The following is a 21,327-nucleotide window of genomic DNA, read 5'->3' on the forward strand; positions in this document are numbered from 1 at the left end:
CATACTTGACGTGGGCTAAAGAAGAGGGTGGTGCACTGTGCACCTGCCCGTAGTGATTTAACTACTATTGGATTCTCCCATTTTTCCTTCCCTCCAAAAGACATGCATGCATATTTATGCAATATACATTCATGCCATACACATGCACAACTGCGCATGTGCAAACCCCCACACACCACAACTATACTTCCAAACTCAGTGATAGCAAATAAGAGTAGGAGTGGTTTTGTAGCTCAGTCATCCCTTAGATTTCAGGCTTGTCCCCCGTTATCGCTTCTACCCCTACCCCTACACACACGGCACTCTGCAATTCAGAAAGCAGAAATAAAATTCTAGCTAGAGAAGAGGAAGGAGTAGCCTTCAAACATTCAAAGAACCACCCAAATTTTAATATTTGTTAATAAGTGAGGGATATAATTTGGGATCATTTAAAACTAAAACACTGGGGAATGCTCCCGTGATACTGATAGACTTCTCTTTAAGAAAAATTCAAATAGGAACGATGAACTTCTAGAAAACAATCAATTAGGACATTTTAATGCTATGAAAGGTTTTACACCATCCAACTTGGCTCTGATCAACAGTAGTAACTGATTTTATTTTTTCCTTTACAAAAAAAAAAAAAATCCCCAAATGCTTTCATATTCTGATAATACTCCAAAAAAACCCCAAGTACTACAAAACTCAAAAGGAACTCTTTTGTCCTACTCTCTGCAGAGTGTCTTTTTAACATCTCAGGTATAACAACAATAATTTATATCAGAGATTTTTTCTAATGAAGATTAGGAACTTTATAAACGTCACATTCTATAGGTGGAAAACTCAATGGCAGTGGAATAAGTTGTCCCAAGTCTCACAAGGAATCAGGGCAAAGCCAAAAATAAAATTCAGGTCCCATCAATTATCAAGACAGTGATCTGTCCACAAGGAAAAGTATCTCAGTTACCATGGCAGGTGGCCATTCTAAAAAGGCAGAAAAATTAAAACATGTTCTACCGTAAAGATACAGTCCCATCATTCATGAGTGTTTATGTGAGAGGATGCTACGTGTATCTCTGAAGTCCCACTGTTTCACTCTTGGAGTACTTATTTCTTTACGCTTTGTGCATACTTCTTTTTCTCTGCTTGTAGACTATAAGACACTTTATGGTGGGGACCAAATCTGAGGACTTTTGTGTATGTAGCACAGTGCCTTGCATGTAGTATGCATTCAGTAATGTGTGCACATTTGTGTGTGAAATTTCATGGAAATATGGTCAACTATCTCCTCCCAACCACCAAAAACAAATCATAGTGAGAACCTCCAAACTTCCTTAAAAAGCCAACCCCACATACTACACAATAAAAAATATGATCGATGTAGGCTATTTCGATAACGACAATGCTCAAGAGATACCCGAGATGTGACCTTAATGTTATTTGTCAGCGTGTTTAAGTGCATAAATTAAGGTAGCCCAGAATGAATTGACATGATTTAAGTGTAGTTATCCAACACCCTGTGTGTATCCACATGCTGATTTCCCCAACTGCTGTATTATCCTGTCTTGCTCCTTGCTTCTGAGATATATCCTCTGACCACCTAGCTGCTTGGAGGCCGTTATGACCAAAACACATCAGAATGGAAATAAGAGGAGAAATAAATTCCAATCAGTCCTTACTACTTATTAACAGCTTTTGTGAGGTGCTGTGGTAGAGTAACAGGATAGAAACAAACAGCAACTTCAGTTTGGGGATTAAAACAACACATGCCTTAAAAAAAACAAAAAACAGCAACTCCTTCACTGATATCTCATTGATCAGATGTGAGGTTTATTTATCCATGTGACTCTCCACCTCCACCCCACTAGAGAATGGGCTGAAAGAGTTGTTTTCTGGGCCTAATTTTTAACATTTACTCAGGAATTACCTTCATTTTTCTTTAAGAAATTTCTATAGTCTTACCTCCCAGTCCAAATAATCACAGACATCTTCAAAGTTAGTGAGCAGAGACACTGAGCAGAACAGCCGTGGTAACTCATCCCTTGTCATTGGGGGAAAACGGCTATCTTTAAGGGCACTGTTGAAAACAAAGCAAATATTAAAGCAACCACTAGATATGAAAGACTCCTACTTTCAACTGCAGTCATTTGAAAAAGGTTCAGAGACACACAAAAAAATCAGTAAGGTGCCAAAGACGCCAATGATCTTCAAATGTATTCAAAGATTTTAGAAGTCATTTTTTTTTCATTCAATAGACTGTTTATCAGCCAATCCTGTGACCAATTGCAAAGAGTGAATGGTCAATTATATTTACTGTACAGTCATTTCCTGGTGCACTTCCTGTTACTTGTAGAATCTGAGAATATTTTAGTTTACTTTTGAGAAGAATAAAAACCAGACCGGTAGAAATTTTGGGGAAGACTTCTAGATCTAGGGCTGGTGGAAAAAAATATATATAGTTAAAAAAAAGTTCACACTAGGTTGGCCAGTTACCATAGAACAGCACTCAGAGTTCAAAAACGATCAAAATTTCATTTTCTTCAAGCAAAAGAAATCAAAGAAAATTAAAATAATCATGCAAATTACTGACTAAAAATACAGGGCTTTCAGGCCCCCTATAAAGGGTAATTCAAGATATGACTCAAAAATTGTGAAACTGCAGGAAATTGGGCTAATCTAGGAAATAAAAGTATGATTAGGAGACCATTAATCACATCAATGGATTTCTGAGTACATCAACTCTGATTGGATCCTGTAATCAAGGGTAATATACTACAGTGCCAAATTCTAGAAAAACCCCTACTGTAAAGGACAAAGATGTTGTAAGACCATAATTCTCCCTGCAATAGAAGAAAAGACAGAAAATACACAGACATGCGCACACACATGGAGACGCTGTATGCTTCTTACACTTTTAAAAGAAACTACCTCCTGGTCAAGAAAAACAAACACACCTCTGATTATACTTTATGTTAGTGGCACTTCTGGCATTTGTGCCATCGATCTTCAAGTCTTCAAATCCAAATGTCCTATATAGCAGCCAGACTCAGAAAATATTCTCACAGATTAATCCCCGGAAGTTCAAACTTAGAGCCTACAAATTGCATGGGTTATAACAAAGTTCCATGGCCCTTAGAAATCACTTAATACCTTTTTCAGGGACTTCCTCATTGCTGGATTTTTTTTTTCATTTTTCCATCCCTTCCTTTGCATTCTGAAACTCGTTTATTGTATTGTAAAAATATAACCCCTATGTTTGTATTGTTTTAATGTCTATTTATTTTGAGAAAGAGAGAGAGAGAGAGAGGAGCAGGGGAGGTGTAGAGAGAGAGGGAGAGAGAGAATCCCAAGCAGGCTCCACACTGTCAGCATGGAGTCCAGTGCAGGGCTCGAACCCATGAACTGTGAGATCATGACCTGAGCCGAAACCAAGAGTCAGCAGTTCAATGAACTGAGCCCCCTCTGGCGCCCCTCATTGCATTTTGGTGATGGTTCTATCCTACTATTCAAAGGAAAATGCTTATAGAAAGATATGTACTATATAAAGTATAAAGGTGTTTTCCCATTCAAGGAGCCAAGATTAGCCAAGAAATTCAGGAAATCTGTGATAATTTATACTCTGAGAACAGCACTTCACTATTTTATAATTTAACAACATAAGTTTTCCAGAGTTTGGCCTCTTTTATTTTCCTGTTGGCAGATAAAATTAAAAATATTTTTTTCAGGCTCTCATCCAAAGCCAAGATAAAGACATGTATATGTGTGTATAACCAACACCCTTGCCCCTAACAAACACACATACTGAACAGAAGTTCTAAAACATAGAAGAATCTCACGCATTACAACAAAAAGGCTGTTTTAACTCTTTTTAAGCATGTAGTTCTGTGTGATTAAGTACGTTCACAGTGTTGTACGACCATCACTACCATCTATCTCTAGAACTTTTATCATCTTGCCAACTTAAACACAGTATTCATTCAATATGAACTCCCCACTCCTCCTTCCTTCCAGCCCTTAGCAAAAGTGTAATTTAAATATACTTTCATAATTTCAAATAATTATAATAATAGGGTCATTAATGTTTTTATATATATAACTACTTATGGAGATATAATTCACATACCGTAAAATTCGCCCATTAATGTATACAATTTAATGGGTTTTACTTTATTCACAGAGTTATACAACCATCGCCACTATCCAATTTTAAAACATTTTGTCACACCAAAAGAAGCCTCATACCTGTTAGCAGTCAGTCTCCATTCTTCCCTGCCCCCAGCTCCTGGCAAGCATTAATCTACTCTCTGTCTATGGATTTGCCCATTCTGGAGTTGTCATGTAAGTGGAATTGTACAATGTGGGGCTTTTTGTGGCTGTTTTTTTAGCATAATATTTTGGACATTTCATCCAAGCTGTAGAGCTTGTATCAGTACTTCATCTTTTAATTGCCTAATAATATTCAATTGTGTGGCCATATCACATTTTGTGATCCATTTCTCTGGTGAGAAGCATTTGGGCTGTTTCCACTTTTTGGCCACTATGAATAATGCTGCTGTAAACACGCATGTATGAGTTTCTGTGTGGACATATGTTTGCATTTCTCTTGGGGAGAGATGTAAGAGTGGAATTGCTGGGTCATATGGTAATTCTATGTTTAATTCTTTTTAATGTTTATTTATTTTTGAGAAAGAGGGTGCACGTGCACAAGCAGGGGAGTGGCAGAGAGAGAGAGACAGACAGACAGACAGACAGACAGACAGACATGGAGACACAGAATCTAAAGCAGGCTCCAGGCTCTGAGCTGTCAGCACAGAGCCTGACATGGGGCTCGAATTCATGAACGGCGAGAAAATGACCTGAGCCGAAGTCAGGTGCTTAACGAATAAGCCATCCAGGCGCCCCTCTATGTTTAACTTTTAAGGAACCAGCAAACTGTTTCCCACAGTAGCTGTACCATTCTACATTGCCAACAGCAATGTATGAGGTTCCATTTCCCCATATTCCTACCAACACTGGTTATTGCCTGCCTTTTTAGGTAATAGTGCTAGATCTCCTTTAGTGAAGAGGTTTTAAAAAAATCTATCTCTAGCTTTTACATTAAAACAAGACACCTCCTGAAATTAACAGTTAATTTCTCAACACTGTGACGCAAGTCATTTTGTTTACTTTATTTCCTAGAAAACCAACAAAAGGTAAATTTTAGCTTAGTGCAATTCAAACTATTTCAAGTCAATGAAATTTTCAAGAACCTAAAATGTAACTCCCATGATATGGAGCCTTGCTGCTCAATCATTCTGGGGAAAAAAAAAAAAAAAAAGAAAGAAAAAGAAACATTAGAACAATGAGTAAGTGAGAGAATACTAGCATGGGTAATGAGACAAACTGATAATCATGCCTCGCCATACCAGGACTCAAATGTATTAACTTCAAAACTGAAATAGTGAAGGTACATTAGTCATGATAGAAACAGTCTGATTTTACCAAAACAGTCATTCAAACAAGACTTTTAATTCTGGCACTTTTTTTTTTTTTTGTAACTGTAAGTAACTTTTCATTAATTTCATGAGCACAGAAAAATTCCAAAAGGTAGGAAGCCCTCAGCATTTCTAAATGCAAAATCCTAGGGAAAAGAACTAGCAATGAAAGCCTAGCAAGGGTTTAAGGGATTATAAAAAAGATGAAAAATGCAGCTGGAGACTGACCTCGGTCAGAGCTGCTAGGCTGGTGTGGTGTGCAAGCTGAGACTATAGAGGGGATATGCCATCCAGAGTTGGGCAGTGGCTTGCTCAAGGCGACCCAGCAAGTTAGTGACACAGGTGGAATACAACCCCAAATCTCTGATTCGGGTCCAAAATACTTTCTAGTATCCATACTTCAGTTGACACCTGTCAATAGATTAGCATTTTCTGTAATTTTAAAGTTAAATGCTTGCCTTACTTGGCAATTCTGATCTCATACCTGTACTGCCTCTGCCTAAAGAAGATAAATAATAATTTAATAGCATTCATTAATAGCCAAAGGGTAAACAGAGCTAGACTTCCTGTCTACTGGAAATCTGCAGGAGCAAAAAGGATTTTAAAATATTAATATCGTCCATGGAAAACATTTTATACCAAAGTAGTGTCTGCCAATTTAAATTCTAGGCAGTCTAAGAACCTGACAAACAAGGAGATCTTGTATTAAATTCATATGAAGTTCTCTTTGCTACAATAGGAAGCCATTTTCTCATGTTTAAATATTGCTAGGGGGAAAAAAACCCCACTTATGTACAAAACCAGCTGGCTGCTCCATCACACATGTGATGGATGGGTAAGGTTTAAACAACAGTTTAATTCACATACCAAATTCAAATATATTCAATTCAAATTGGCACCTTACCAAGAATATATTTTACCTAATTGAGAAGCAGCATTAACGTCTGTCAAAGTTAATATCTAATGTTAAATAGCACTTTAATGAAAACGAACATTTAAAAAAAGGAATTAAGAGTTTAGCTATCAAAGAATCAAAGTTTGTCACAGTGCCTGGAAACTATGAAGGAAAAAAAAAAAAAACAGCCGAAAGGAGACAAAACCTTAGATTTTACAAGGCTCATCATAAGCGACATAGCATGCAACAGAAGTGATTTAAGTGAAACTAGTGAGTTAGCCATTTACTCACTCGTTCCTTCATTCCTTCCACTTTCTAAACCTTTGAGGACTTTAATCAGCTAGCCAGTGGAAAGTTACCACACTGAGAAGGGCTTCATATTACAGGCCATCATTTTTCAGGACAAGGAAACACAATTAAAACCAAAATGAAAAAAATCTGTTTGGATAGGTGAAGAAAAGCAAATCAAGCATACATTAGTCTGAAATTAAAACAAAAAAAAAAAAAAAAAACGTTTCTTTCAGGAGGGGTTTCAATCATCTGGAAATTCTTCCATTCCTTATCAGAGATTCTGGAACACGTGTGGCTTGTCTGAATTTGAGAAACTTAGAATGCTAGAATCCTAAGCCTAAATCTCAAAAGTTATCCATAAGCTCTACTTCGCATTAAGAAGCAATTTTAGCTTCCCATTATTAAAAAAAATAACAGATGTAAACCAGAATGCAGAAAAGTGACTATGCATCAAACCTAAGGATACAGAAGAGCAACAGAGGACAGGATTATGGATAAGGAAGGAGGAAGGGAACCCTCTTTTGGTAAGTGAGGCCAGTGATCCAAAAGGAAATTTTCAATTGTAAGCCACAGGTAAGTATTACTTAATTGGGGGACGCTTTTCCCCTTTAGACTACTAAATACAACCTACTTAGTGCTCAATGCATATTAACATTAAAATGTATTGATTTTAACATGTATTACAAAATGTGATACGATGGGTAATTGATGGGGAGTGGAGGAAAACACTAAGGGATGGAACAAAAGGAAGAGAAAGAAAGGAGGGACAGAAAAATAAAGATGGAGAGGAAAACAAGAACTAGGAAAAGGAAGTGGGAGGCAAAAAAAAAGGTAAAAAAAATAGAGAGACATACACACAAAAGGACAAACAGAGAAAACAAGGAAGAGTGGAAGGTAGGAGGGAGAGAGAGCAAAAGTGCAATTGGTCCTGCAGGTTTTCATATATATTATTTGGTTCCTATCCTATAGGATTTTCACTTAGGCTTTAGTGTGGTATCATCCACTGCCTTCTGATTAGTGTAAACTTCTTTTTTTTCGAGTTTACTCATTTATTTTGAGAGAGAGCAGGGGAGGGGCACAGACAGAGGGAGAGAGGGAGAATCCCAAGCAGGCTCCACACTGTCAGCACAGAGCCCGACATGGGGCTCAAACTCACGAACCAGGAGCTCATGACCTGAGCTGAAATCAACCGACCAATCCACCCAGGTGCCCCATGATTAGTGTAAACTTCTTGAACTGCTCTAACCTCAAGTTCTTAAAAGGCTTTACTCTCTGAGATAGCTGTAGCTGCCCACCAGGAGGGAAAAATACTGTCTGAGCTGCATGCTGTGATGACCACAGCAATACTGTCAAGAATCTGCCTCCCTCACCAGAAGTTCCTCACCTCGCCTTTAAATGAGGAGACTGGGTTGAGTCTGACTTAGTGGAGCAGAACTACAACTGGAAAATATAAGATACATAAAGAAACAGATGGCCACATGTTTAGTGTGAATGGCAGGTGTTCCTCATTTCCCTCCATATAATGTCCACCTAACGCGGTCTGCAGACTTTTTGGATTTACTCTATCCTGTTCTTAGAAATGAACTACCAGGAACAGTTTTTGTTTCAATTATTTTTTCTGCTGAAAATCCATTGAGTATAATGAACATAATTTATGGCCCAGGTTCATCTTTTTTTAATTGAGGTTTAGTTGACATACAGTATTATATTAGTTTCAGGTATACAACATACTGATTTGACATTTGTATACGCTGTGAAAGGATCACCATAGTAAACCTGGTTACCATCTGTCACCATACAAAGTTACTACAATACTGTTTACTATATTCCCCATGCTGTACATTACATCCCATGACTCCGCTCATTTCACCCCTGCTCAACTCCCCACTCCCCTCTAGCAACCACCAGTCTGTTCTCTGCATCTATGAATCTGGGTTTTGTTTTGTTTGTTTTCATTTTGTTTTTTAGATTCCACATATATGAAATCATATGGTATTTATATCTCTCTATAGCAGCATAATGCCCTTAAGTTTCATTCATGCGGTCACAAATGGCAAGATTTCATTCTTTTTTTATGGCAGAAGAGTACTTCATTATGTGTGTGTGTGTGCATGTTATTACTTCTTCCTTATTCATTCATCCATCAATGTATACTTAGGTTGCTTCCATATCTTGGGTATTGTAAACAATGCTGCAATGAACACAGGGGTGCATTTATTGTTTTGAATCTGTGTTTCCATTTTCCTCCGATACCTGGTAGAATTGCTGGATCGCATGGTAGTTCTATTTTTAATTTTTCAAGTAACCTCCATACTGTTTTCCATAGCAGCTGCACCAACGTACATTCCCACCAACAGTGCATGAAGCTTCCTTTTTCTCCACATCCTCACCAACACTTGTTGTTTTTTTGATAGCAGCCATTCTGATAGGTGTAAGGTGATATCTCATTGTGGTTGTGATTTGCATCCCCCTGATGATTAGTGATGTAGAGCATCTTTTCCTATGTCTTTTGGCCATGTGTATGTCTTCTTTGGAAAAAGGTCTATTCATATCCTCTGCTCATTACTTAAAAGGATTTTTGTTGTTATTGAGTTGTATGACTTCTTTATATATTAACCCCTTATCAGATTTATGATTTGCAAATATCTTTTCCCATTCAGTAGTTTGCCTTTTTGTTTTGTTAATAGTTTCCCTTACTGGGGCGCTGGGTGGCTCAGTTGGTTAAGCGTCCGACTTCAGCTCAGGTCATGATCTCACAGTCCGTGAGTTCGAGCCCCGCGTCAGGCTCTGTGCTGACAGCTCGGAGTCTGAAGCCTGCTTCAGACTCCGTGTCTCCCTCTCTCTCTGCCCCTCCCCTCCTCATGCTCTGTCTCTCTCTGTCTCAAAAATAAATAAAAACGTTAAAAAAAAAAGTTTCCCTTGCTGTGCAGAAGCTTCTGATGTAGTCCCATTTGTTTACTTTTGCTTTTGCTTCCCCTGCCTTTGGGGTCAGATCCCTGCCCCCCCCCCCCAAAAAAAAACTATCACTAAGACTGATGTCAAGAAACTTACCACCTATGTATCTATGTTCTCTTCTAGGAATTTTATGGTTTCAGGCTTTATATTCAAGTCTTTACTCCATTTTGAGTTAATTTTTGTATATGGTGTAAGGTATCAGTCCAGTTTCATTCTTTTGCACATAGCTGTCCAGTTTTCCTAATGCCATTTATTGAAGAGACTGTCCTTTCTCCATTGTATATTCTTGCTCCCTTTGTCGTAATTTACCACACATGCATGAGTTTATTTCTGGGCTTGGTATTCTGTTTCCTTGTTCTATGTGTCTGTTTTTATGCCACTACCATACTGTTTCAATTACTACAGCTCTGTGGTATAGTTAGAAATCTGGGCGTGTGATACCCCTGGCTTTGTTTTTTTCTTTCTCTAAACTCTTTGGACCATTCAGGGTTTTTTTTTTTTTGTAGTTCCATATCAACTTTGGAACTATTTGTTCTAGTTCTGTGAAAAACGCCATTGGAAGTCTGATAGGAATTGCACTGAATCTGTAGATTGCTTTGGGTAGTATGCGCATTTTAACAATATTAAATCTTTCAATCCATGAGTGTGGAATATCTTTCCACTTCTTTGTGTCTTTTTCAATGTCTTTCATTAGTGTTTTATAGTTTTCAGTGCATAGGTCTTTCACCTCGTTGGTTAAACTTATTCCTAGGTATTTTATTCTTTTTGATATGATTGTAAATGGGATTGTTTTCTTGATTTCTCTGATAGTTTGTTAGTGTACAGGAATGCAGATTTTTGTATATTAATTTTGTATTCTGCAACTTTACTGAATTCATTTATTAGTTCTAGCAAGTTGTTTGTGGAATCTTTGGTGTTTTCTATATACAGTATCATGTTATCTGCGAATAGTGATAGTTTTACTTATTCTTTTCTAACTTTCATGTCTTTTATTTCTTTCTCTTGCCTAATGGCTTTGGCTAGGACTTCCAATACTGTGTTGCTAAAAATGATTAGAGTAGGAATCCTTGCCTTAGAGGTTTTAGAGGAAAAGCTTTCAGCTTTTCACCATTGAGTATCATATTACATGAGGGTTTGTCACATATGGACTTTATTATGTTGAGGGTATGTTTCCTCTATACACACTTTGTGGAGAGGTTTTATCATAAATGGATGTTGAACTTTGTTAAATGCTTTTTCTGCATCTTTTTAGATGATCATATGATTTTAATCTTTCACTTTGTTAATGTGGTGTATTACATTGATTGATTTGCAGATGTTGAATTGGAATAAATCCCACTTGATTATGGTATAGGATTCTTTCAATGTACTGATGAATTCAGTTTGCTCCTATCTTGTTGAGGATTTTTACATCTATGTTCATCAAGGATATTAGCCTGTAATTTTTTTTTTGTGGTGTCCTTCTCTGGTTGTGGTATCAGGGTAATCCTGGCCTCATAAAATGAGTTGGGAAGCATTCTATCCTCTTCAATGTTTGGAAGAGTTTGAGAAGGGTAGGTATTAAATCTTCTAATGTTTGGTAGAATTCACCAGTGACGCTGCCTGGTCCTGGACTTTATTTGTTGGGAGGGTTTTGATTACTGATTTAATCTCCTTACCCTAGTGATCTAGTAATCAGTCTAATCAGATCTCCTATTTCTTCATGATTCTGTCCCGGAAGATTGTAAGTTTCTAGGAATGCATCCATGTCTTCTAGATTGTCCAATTTATTAGTGTATACTGGTTCATAGCAGTCTCTTATGATCCTTTGTGTTTCGGTTGTATCAGTTGTAACTTCTCTTTTATTTCTGATTTTATTTATTTGAGCCCCCCTTTTTTTTCTTGGAGAGTCTAGCTAAAAATTTGTCCATTTTGTTTTTTCAAAGAAGTAGGTCTTAGTTTCACTGATCTTTTCTATTGTCTTTTTGCCTCTATGTCATTTATTTCTGCTCTGATCTTTATTATTTCCTTCCTTCTACTAACTTTGGGCTTCATTTGTTTCTCTTTTTCTAGTTACTTTAGGTGTAAAGCTGAGATTTCTCTTATTGTTTTGAGGTAGGCCTGTATTGCTATAAACTTCCCTCTTAAAACTGCTTTTGCTACATTTCATAGATTTTGGCATGCTGTATTTCTATTTTCATAGAATGGTCAAGACCTTGTATCCTGGAGTCAGATATACCTGCATGTGGATTCTGGCTGCATTACTTACTAGTTGGGTGGCATCTGGGCCGGTCTCTTAACTTGTATGAGCCTCAATTTCCTCATCTATAAAATGGTGATAATAATAATACCTACCTCACAGAGCTACTGTGACAAGTAAATAAAATAATAATACCTGCATAAGTGCTTTGCATCCACTAGGTGCTCAATAAGTAGTGGGTGTCAAAGAACTTTCACTGTAAGTTTATACTCACAGGACTGTCTCCATATCATGACTTGGGTGAAAGGAAGGGAGCCCCAATAATAAGAATGACGCTTCAACCTTGATACAGGGGAATCTAAACAAGTTATCTTCTCTAGGAATTAAATGTGGCCATCTCAAGGAATAGTGACTACTTTTCCAGGTATGGTATTTTTGAGAAGCCTTAATTTCATTTTCTTTCATTTTCTTTTTTCTTTAATGTTTATTCATTATTTTTGAGAGAGAGACAGAGTGTGTGTGGGGGGGGGGGAAGGGCAGAGAGAGAGGGAGCCAGAATCTGAAGCAGGCTCCAGGCTCTGAGCTGTCAGCACAGAGCCCGATGCAGGGCTAGAACTCACGAGCCATGAGATCATGACCTGAGCCAAAGTTGGACGCTCAACTGACTGAGCCACTCAGGCGCCCCTCTTTCGTTTTCAAAATACTTATTATGTACCTGTTACATTCATCTGATTATGTGAAGAGCCATGAGGATATAAGAATAGATCAGGAAATAATATATGGGTATGTGTAAAAGATTTATTAAAATCGCATACAATAAGAATGCTGGAATGGTCAGATAAGGTTTGTTTCTTTTCTGGAAGGATCTGCTTTACATTCTCTGCTACTGGTTTACTGGTTAACATGTGACCCAGAATTATAGGTAAATTTACAGAAATGAAATGTATACATACTTTTTTCTAGTTAACAAATCTACTACATCAAGTAATGTGCTTCTTCATTAAGAATTTCTATTATCCTACAGGTATGCATTCCTATGTTGCTTTGTGACTTTTAGTGTTCCTGAGTTAGATTTTTAAAAATCTCCAGGGCAGGGATTGGTCTTTTACTTCCATACAGGAATCATTTACCAAGAAATGCAGTTCCCTGAACTGTTATCAATTTATCTTCAATGGATTTAAATATATTATCATCTACTGTACTGGTTATGCTACATCAAAATTTTTAGGAACAAAACAAAACACTCTCTGAATAACAGACAAAGAATGAGATGGGCTTTCCTCTTCTAAACACCTGGTTTAAATGTTTTGATTCTTATCAGTAAGAAAAGTTTGATCACATACCCCCAATATGTGTATTTATTTATAAGTACTACTATCATTAGCTAATATATCCAAAGTACAATATATGCTTGAGTAAGCTTTGTTGTTAAAGATGGCATGTATAAATACATATTATAAATAATGTCCTTGATCATTTCTTATTGTGAGGCTGACATCTTGTTAGGATATCTTCATTCTTAGTTTAGGACTTGTCGAACCAAGTCATAAGGTAATTTGTAGAAGGGTCAGCTAGCTCCACCATTTTCTTGTCTTTGCCTTGTGCTTATATTGTTACTATTATCACCAATCCATTGTTCCTTTGCAGGAATCGTCTTAAGCTACTTGTCCATCCTGCATGGGTTAGTTTATCTAGCGTTAGCTAACCTATGAACAATGGTCAGATGGCTTCAGAAGACTCCTACAAAGAAACCACTGGTTGAAGATAATACTAAGAACCATGAATCCACTTAACAAGGTGCATATAAACTGAAACACATTGCTATATGCTGAAAGTGAATGAAAGGAGTATACCACTATCAATTTCCATCAAATCATGGATATCATACATTTCCTCAAGATCCCTCATTTAGAGTATATGACAGTGACCTTCAGGTATAGACCAAATGAGGACACCAGGGGCCATCTATACACAAAATGTTAGTGGAGGTTAGTGGGTATCTTATTTTAGATAAAAGGATCATAAACAGAATTTCTAATTTTTTTATTCTCACCCCACAGTGGATGGTCTGGGTGCACCCCTCTTTGGAGACTGCAAATCTAAGGCTCCTAATCAAATTGTAGGAGACTGGTTCTAATATACGTAGACACATGATATTACGAGCAAAGTCAGCCTTAAATACAAAAGAGCCAATATCTGCTGAGTAGCTACTGTAAGCCAGGTACTATGCAAGTATTACCTTGCTGGAATTTTCAAAACAACCCCATTTCGTAGATGAGGAAACTGAGGTTTGGTGAGATTAAGCAACTTGCTGAAGATCATAAAAATAAGGTAACAGAGCTGACATCTGAACTCTTCAGGGCTGCCTGTTTCTAGAGCTCATTCTCTTTGCATGGTACCACTTCTAGAATGTTAGCAAATCAACATAAATGTATACACACACATTTCATCAGTTTTAAGGAAATTTTCCCCCAATTAGTGCTGCTTCCCCTGGGGTTTAACTGGACGCTTTAGGTTATAACTGTGAGCAGGTTCTGAAACTAAGATGAATGGTACTTTTTTAGTCAAAGTATTAGCTTGTTTTTGTTCTCATTTTCTCCATTTTGATCTTGGTGATTCAGAGCTGCTGCCATTGAAAAACATGTTTTATCTAAATTTAATAAGCCCTATTAGTGAGACACTAAGCCTTCCCCTATTCTGAAGCCTTTCCACAATTTGAAATTTAATCTGCTGGAAGTCAATAATAGCGTTACCAAAGAACTAGTTTTGGACATATCTAGACTGGCGGGCCTGTTTCTGATTTTTAACTTTGCTTTTCCAACCTGAATGAAAAAGCTCTGTCATCCTCACCACAAGAGTCATGCAATTTCTTTGCTCCCCTCTTTCCATGGTAATCAGATCTACAAATTAAACCGCAAACTGCAAAACGTATGTTGTCACTGCAACTTATGTGCCACGTTAGGGTGGTCTGGCCTTACCCACTGGCTAACTGTCCTCTCTGAAACTTTTGCCAGTCCTAAATGCTACAGGTCTGCTGAGAGCCGGCAGGCTAGTTCTTATTGTGGGGTCTGTCATTTTCTCAGATGTCACTGATGGGGGACTCAAGGTAACAAAGGAGAAGAATGTCGTCGGTCTTAAAGATGAGGTACAAGGTAAACTTATCAACTCGGTCATGCTTGAGGAAGAGAGAGAGAAGGAACCCAGCCCTCCCCACTGCCTCACTGAGATGTCTTTCATCTTTAGTTTCCTTCTCTTCTTCCCCCTCCCCCCAATTTCTGGATGTTTTCCTCTGTCCTTTCCTCTTTCTACGCTAATAAGGTAAGGAGGATAGAATAGGAACATGTGCTAAGGAGGAGATGAAAGAAAAGAGGGATAGGGATAACACTAAGACAAAGGCACAGAGCTGCTGCCCCCACCGGACACTGTAACAGGCCAGGGTGTGAGGCAATCTCAGGTTCTTATGCTCTGCCATGGGGTCAAGATGACTCATTCCCTTTGGTACTGGTTTGAAGGTTGTATTTCAGCCTTTGGTGAGTAGCCGGGTGACAGTGACAGAGAAAGGTACAAGATCCACTGCTTGGTTCTCTCTAGGGTCTTAAAGGTAACCTTGAAAAGCAGAAGGGGTGTTGGGAAGAAAAGTCGAGGGCCCCGGCCCCCTCACCGCTCAAACAGGCAATGGGTCTAGAATCAGCTCCCTGATTTGTATACCTTCCAATGGCAGATTTCTCTATGATGAATCAGAACCACGTGTCTGTCGTTAAGGCTTCTGTCACTTGCCTTACACCGACTGAAGTGGAACTATTCTAATTTGTATCACTGTGTGGTACCTTCGGGGAAGAGTTTCAATCATTCCTGTCATCTTTGTTTTATATGATTCTTCAGAGTTTCCCAAGGGTCTTCACATCTTTTATCCTAGCTGACCCTCAAAACAGCTCCCTGAAGTGGACAAAGTGAATGCTACATTACGTTAGAAACCGTACTAGATGCCCTTCAAGAACAAGGTCCCCTACAGTCATAGGGTCATCCACTGTCAAAGCTACAAGCACTCCGAGATCATCCAGTTTGCACTCTTCATTTGACATTTGGGGGAACTAGAGCAGAAAGTGACTGTACGGCGCGTCTCCTGACTTTCCTCGTCCCCCATCCACTGACCTTTCACATGTTTGTTGACCGCCTCGGTCTTAATCCAATAACATTCCAGAACGGATGTTCAAGGAGCAAAGAAGAAAATGATGCCAAAGGCACCAGGGAACAGCTAGGATAAAGCAGTGAGCTTCCCAGCATAACCCAATGCTGCCAGGCACCTGGCCCTTGTCAGTATGCTGAAGCCATGCAGAATCTAGAAACTGAGCAGATAAGGGTGCAGGAACGCCAGAGCCAACACCCGTGAGGGTGGCAAATTCGAATAAGGTCTTCACTGTTCCCCTCCTTTGTGTTTCTAATTCACCCCCTCCTCATCCTGCTTCGCTCTCACACACTAGGACGTGTTGCTTTTTCCTGATTGTGCTTTTTCTTTGCTCTTTTTGCCCTTACAGTCCATCTATTCCATCCCATCAGTTCTCCATAGTTGCTGAACTGCAGGGAAGGAACGTTCAGCGGAAAAGTTATGCATTTTATAAAAATAGAGTATTTAATGCCCTTTTCTCCAGCTCTGACAACTAGAGGCTCTGTCCCTGTTGTAAATGCCACCGTATGTTCTGGTTGTGCGTGTATAAATAAGTCAAATTTATAAGGCGGTCAGGCCAAGATAACCTCAACGCCCATTTTCAAGTAAATATCACAATGCCATGCGCAGATGGAGCATGAGGGAGATATGTGGCTCTTGATGTACTGCTAAAGCTCTCGGACTTTAATCCAACCTACCTTCCAGTCTTGGAATAGGTTTTGCTTTATTCCTTTCAACAGATATGTTTAAAGTGAGCCGGATCCAACGGACCAGGGTATTTTAGCTCTTCATCTCTTGTTTGGTCACATCTTGATAAACCCAATTTTCAAAGGCCAAGAAAACTTTCACTTGTATAGTCTTCCATTCTACTGCCATTAAAAATTACTTCATTCTCCCACTGAAAAAGGTCCTTACTCTGATTGTGTTTCCCTGAAACAAGCACATGGGGTAATAAAATACGCTGGAAAAGCTCTAGCAAAATGCTGCTGAAATCACGGCAATTGCTGATTTGGTACTACAGTACGTATTAGGAAAACCACAATAGATACTAAAAGGAAACAGCATCATTTGGGGATGGAAAAAAATGCAATGGATAAAAGGCACGCAATTTAAGTTACGGTCAAGCGACAAAACTATGTCCCCCACAGCAGAGCCTGTCACGAATAAGTGGCAGCCCCAATGATTCCTGTTGGAAGGGAGTATCTATGAACGTGAGTTAATGAATTCAGCAAATATTTATTCAGTGCCTGCTATGTGCCAAGCACAGGTATACAGCCAGGGGCACAGCACTGCTCAACTGCAGTTTTGTGGAACACCTGACTTCACAGAAGTCTTACTACACCACCTTAACGTGACCGGCATTTATATGAGCAACACGGAACACCTACCGATAAGTACAGATCTCACAAATGGACTCACGTTTTAGACATGTAAAGCAAAGAAACAAACAAAAAATCAGCCCCCAAAGAGGAAAGCACCTAAATTCACAAGGCCTTACTACTTTTCACTCTACAGATGCTATCCTGTTCGCAGAAAATCTACCAGGCTTAGCAAGACCCTGTGGAAATCCAATAACTAAGTTTTTGACTCTTCCATACCCACATACGTGTTATACGTATAACTTCATTAGGCCATAAACTCCGTGAGTATGGCCGCTGTGCTCATTTTTGCTCACCACTGTATACCCAGTGCCTGGTATTCAGTAGCTGCTGAGGAAACACTGAAGGAGTAAAAGACGGAATATAGGAAGGTAGTCCCAGATTTAATAAACATGTGTTGGTAATAAAATTAACACTAAAATGGCCCTACTGCTTCTACTGTATTAAATAGCGAACGTTGCCCTATACGTTAAATATCCTTTTATTCATCAACTTAAAAACGTCCACACTAAAGTGTGTTTTCCCGTCTCGTGTCTATTAAATGCTGCTCATTTAGGTGGTCACTCTTTTTCGTCCTTTTCGTCTTTTCGTCTTTTAGTCAGTTAAGCTGCTGTGCATCCAGAGGGCAGCATGGTTTGGCAACATTTTTCTACCTAAAACTCACGGACCACTGCTACAAACAGATAACAAACCACCTTCATGATAGAGTCACAGGCTTGCTTTGATCTCACAGGCCTTTTCCCCCAAAGAAAACACAGATGCCTCGCATCCCGAAGGAGCTCAATGGCTTCTTATGTTTCTGGGGTGATTATTACTATTCCGTTGTAGTTGGAAACGTATAGGGACCCATATTCCTGGTCTATTTTTATGCCTTTCACACCTTCGGATAAAGGAACATCTTATGAAGTGGATGAATCACAAGTCAGCGAGGGCAGGCTCAGAGAAAAGAAGCACAAGGTAACGGTCCCTCAAAGAACACGGGCCTAAAGAAACTCAGCCATCAGTTCACAAATAAAAAAATCCTTTGAAAGATTCCTCTTCCCCCTCTCTGGGTTCTCTGTGGGAGTTCAGGTGAGTAAGCATCCAAAGGGAAACGGGGACTTGATGGAAATCAACCGTCTGGAGCCATGAGAATGTTCTAGTGGGAGAAGGGCTGGCTCCAGAGAAGAAGACCAATAGACCTCTCTAGCAGGGCCGTCAGAATGTTTATCAACTAAGAGGTTCTACAACTTACCAGGCTGATAGGGGTTAAAGGATTAGTATGCACCAGCACGCGTTCTCTCAATCACATTAGACTTGTAAATTCCCAGGTCTGGTTTGCCTTTTACAAGGAATAATATTGGTTTAGAATAGGCTGCCCAGAGCCCGTTCCACGAATCTGAGAGACCAGGTGACAGCACCTCATTTTCCTTTGCCGGTGCCATGTCTTCTCCCTCCCCCATGGAACTAAAAGTCACTTCTCAGACTTTGGTAAACAACATTAAGGAAACTGAGAGAATATTTTCTGTGGACTTAACTTTCCTGGAAATAATTATCAGTGATGGAAAACAAACTCTTCGTAACAGAATAAAACATCATTAATTTGGGCTCCACTGATTCAAAATTTGTGCTAATTCAAACAGACCTAGGCTGACTGGAAAAGAAGGGTCTGCTACGCTAAACAAATCAACTTTGTAATTAAGGTTATGAGAGAAGTACAGGACTTGCTGAAAGAGAAACTATTTTCAGGACTAAGGAATTAGCCATCTCTGTGCACTGTAACATCATAATTAGGAACCTTTTGTTGTAGATGAAAAACCAGCTCTCTGAAGACATCTACTTGATAGTACTCTGCTAGCTCATTTCAAGTTCTCTGTGTCATTAAAACAAGCACAACTATTTTAAAAATACACATTCATTCATTCTTTATTGATCATACTAGACTTCCTGCAATTATTTTGAATTAGGAAGCTTTTATGTCCACTTTGGTGTTGCTAGTTCCTCACCTACAGTCACAGTCATGCTCAAAGACCTGGAAGTCCAAGTCTCCTGGTACATCATTAACAACTGAATCAGAAATATGGCCCAAGCCTCCTGACTGAGTTCGGCCACTTCCTGTCTGAACTAAAGAAGTTACAAACTTTTAATACCCTGGGTTACATCTAGTTGTAAAATGGGGGGCAGGGAAACGCTTATATCCCTGAGGTTATAGACCCACACACCAGAACAAACAAAATATGAGGCAAAGCAACAAAGTTCCTGGAAAATCTCTAAGTACTAAATATTCAGTCGTTATGAAACAAATGTCAATTGAAAGCCCAACAAAGTAGTATCACTGTCCAAAGGGAACATCCTTAGACACTCCTCACACTTCCATACTGGCTCTCATTTTACTCTGTGAGCATGGCTCACTGTCTTAGAGGCCCAGTTACCTTATCACAAGGACATGTCTCACCACTCAGATTATACTGTATGCTCCTGGATTTGGACAGGTTTCCCTTAAGCACAACACACAGAATTAGCACGTCATGGATGGGTATTCCACTAATTTCACTTGGTTTGGGGTGATAAGACTCCCTCTTTTCATATACAGAATTGTAGATCGGAGCAATAAAAAAAGGCTCCAAGATTTCCAGTTTCTATAGAAACCTCGAAAAATAACCAGAACCACCAAATGTGTTTGCTTAAGGAAATTTGGGACACTAAAATTGATAGGGATCCCACAAGAATACTGAATAAAATAATCATAGGTCAATGTTCCAAAGTGAAATGCTAGCCAGTAAATTTTATAGGGGAAAAAAAAACCTCTTCAAAATGGTTTTGGGCAGGGCGCCTGGGTGACTCAGTGGGTCGAGCATCCGACTTCAGCTCAGGTCATGATCTCCCAGGTTCATGAGTTCGAGCCCCGCATTGGGCTCACCACTCTCAGCTCAGAGCCCGCTTCAGATCCTCTGTCCTCCCCTCTCTGCCCCTCCCCCGCCTGCGTGCACACTCACGCTCTCTCTCTCTCTCTCTCTCTCTTATTTTTTTTTAATGTTTATTCATTTCTGAGAGACAGAGACAGAGCATGAGCAGGGAAGGGGCAGAGAGAGGGAGACACAGAATCCGAAACAGGCTCCAGGCTCCGAGTGGTCAGCACAGAGCCCGACGCGAGGCTCGAACTCATGGACTGTGAGATCATGACCTGAGCTGAAGTCGGATGCGCAACTGACTGAGCCACCCAGGTGCCCCACTCTGTCTCTGTCTCTCTGTCTCTCTCTCTTGCCTGGCTTAATATTGAAGGTAGTCAGCAAACACAGGGCACAAACCACCTGCTCGGTGGGGTGAGGCTGCTTAGGGCTGTTCCGGTTTGGGAGGGTTTTTCTATGGAAGATCATCAACAGCATAATCCACACCTGGATAAAACTAAGCACTGACCATGAATTTGCTAAATAAATATTAAAAAACAAATGTAGTCATAACACACACTGGCCACTTGTCTAAAGTTTCACTACTTTGGGGCGCCTGGGTGGCTCAGTTGGTTAAGCGGCTGACTTCGGCCCAGGTCATGATCTCGAGGTCCGTGAGTTTGAGCCCTGCGTCGGGCTCTGTACTGACAGCTCAGAGCCTGGAGCCTGTTTCAGATTCTGTGTCTCCCTCTCTCTGACCCTCCCCCGTTCATGCTTTGTCTCTCTCTGTCTCAAAAATAAATAAACGTTAAAGTTTCACTACTTCATGCTAGGGAATTATAATACACCGACATTTTAAAAAGTTTGCCATCTTTTATTTGAAAAAATTTTTTTAAACTATGTGCATAACAGCAACCACCCTGTCATTTTCCTTACATTTCAGGGCTTTTCTTCCCTCCAGAAAAGACAAGTCAACATCTGTACCTAGAGAACAATTGAAATCATCTTGTGGTGCTAACTGCTCATTTTCACAGCACTACATGAACATCACTCCCAATGTAGTGACCCCGGCTGCTACCTGGAAATGTTATTTTCTTTGTTAATGGAAATTACTGCCACAGGGGCTGGATTCTTTCACGCCAG

At 39.4% G+C, this 21,327-nt stretch overlaps 1 protein-coding gene across 1 annotated transcript in view; it reads right to left on the reverse strand.

Annotated features, from left to right (window-relative positions):
* AMMECR1 (AMMECR nuclear protein 1) overlaps positions 1-21,327 on the reverse strand; it is a 126,144-nt gene that overhangs the window by 20,431 nt on the left and 84,386 nt on the right. Inside the window, exon 3 of the mRNA XM_047081847.1 lies at positions 1,942-2,056. Within this exon, the coding sequence (XP_046937803.1) occupies positions 1,942-2,056 (115 nt within the window). The remainder of the gene's footprint in view (positions 1-1,941; positions 2,057-21,327) is intronic.

This window comes from Lynx rufus, unplaced genomic scaffold (genome assembly GCF_022079265.1).
Source record: "Lynx rufus isolate CCGP_SWC_20201006 ecotype Redwood Valley unplaced genomic scaffold, mLynRuf1.p SCAF_19, whole genome shotgun sequence".
NCBI classification, from domain to species: domain Eukaryota; kingdom Metazoa; phylum Chordata; class Mammalia; order Carnivora; family Felidae; genus Lynx; species Lynx rufus.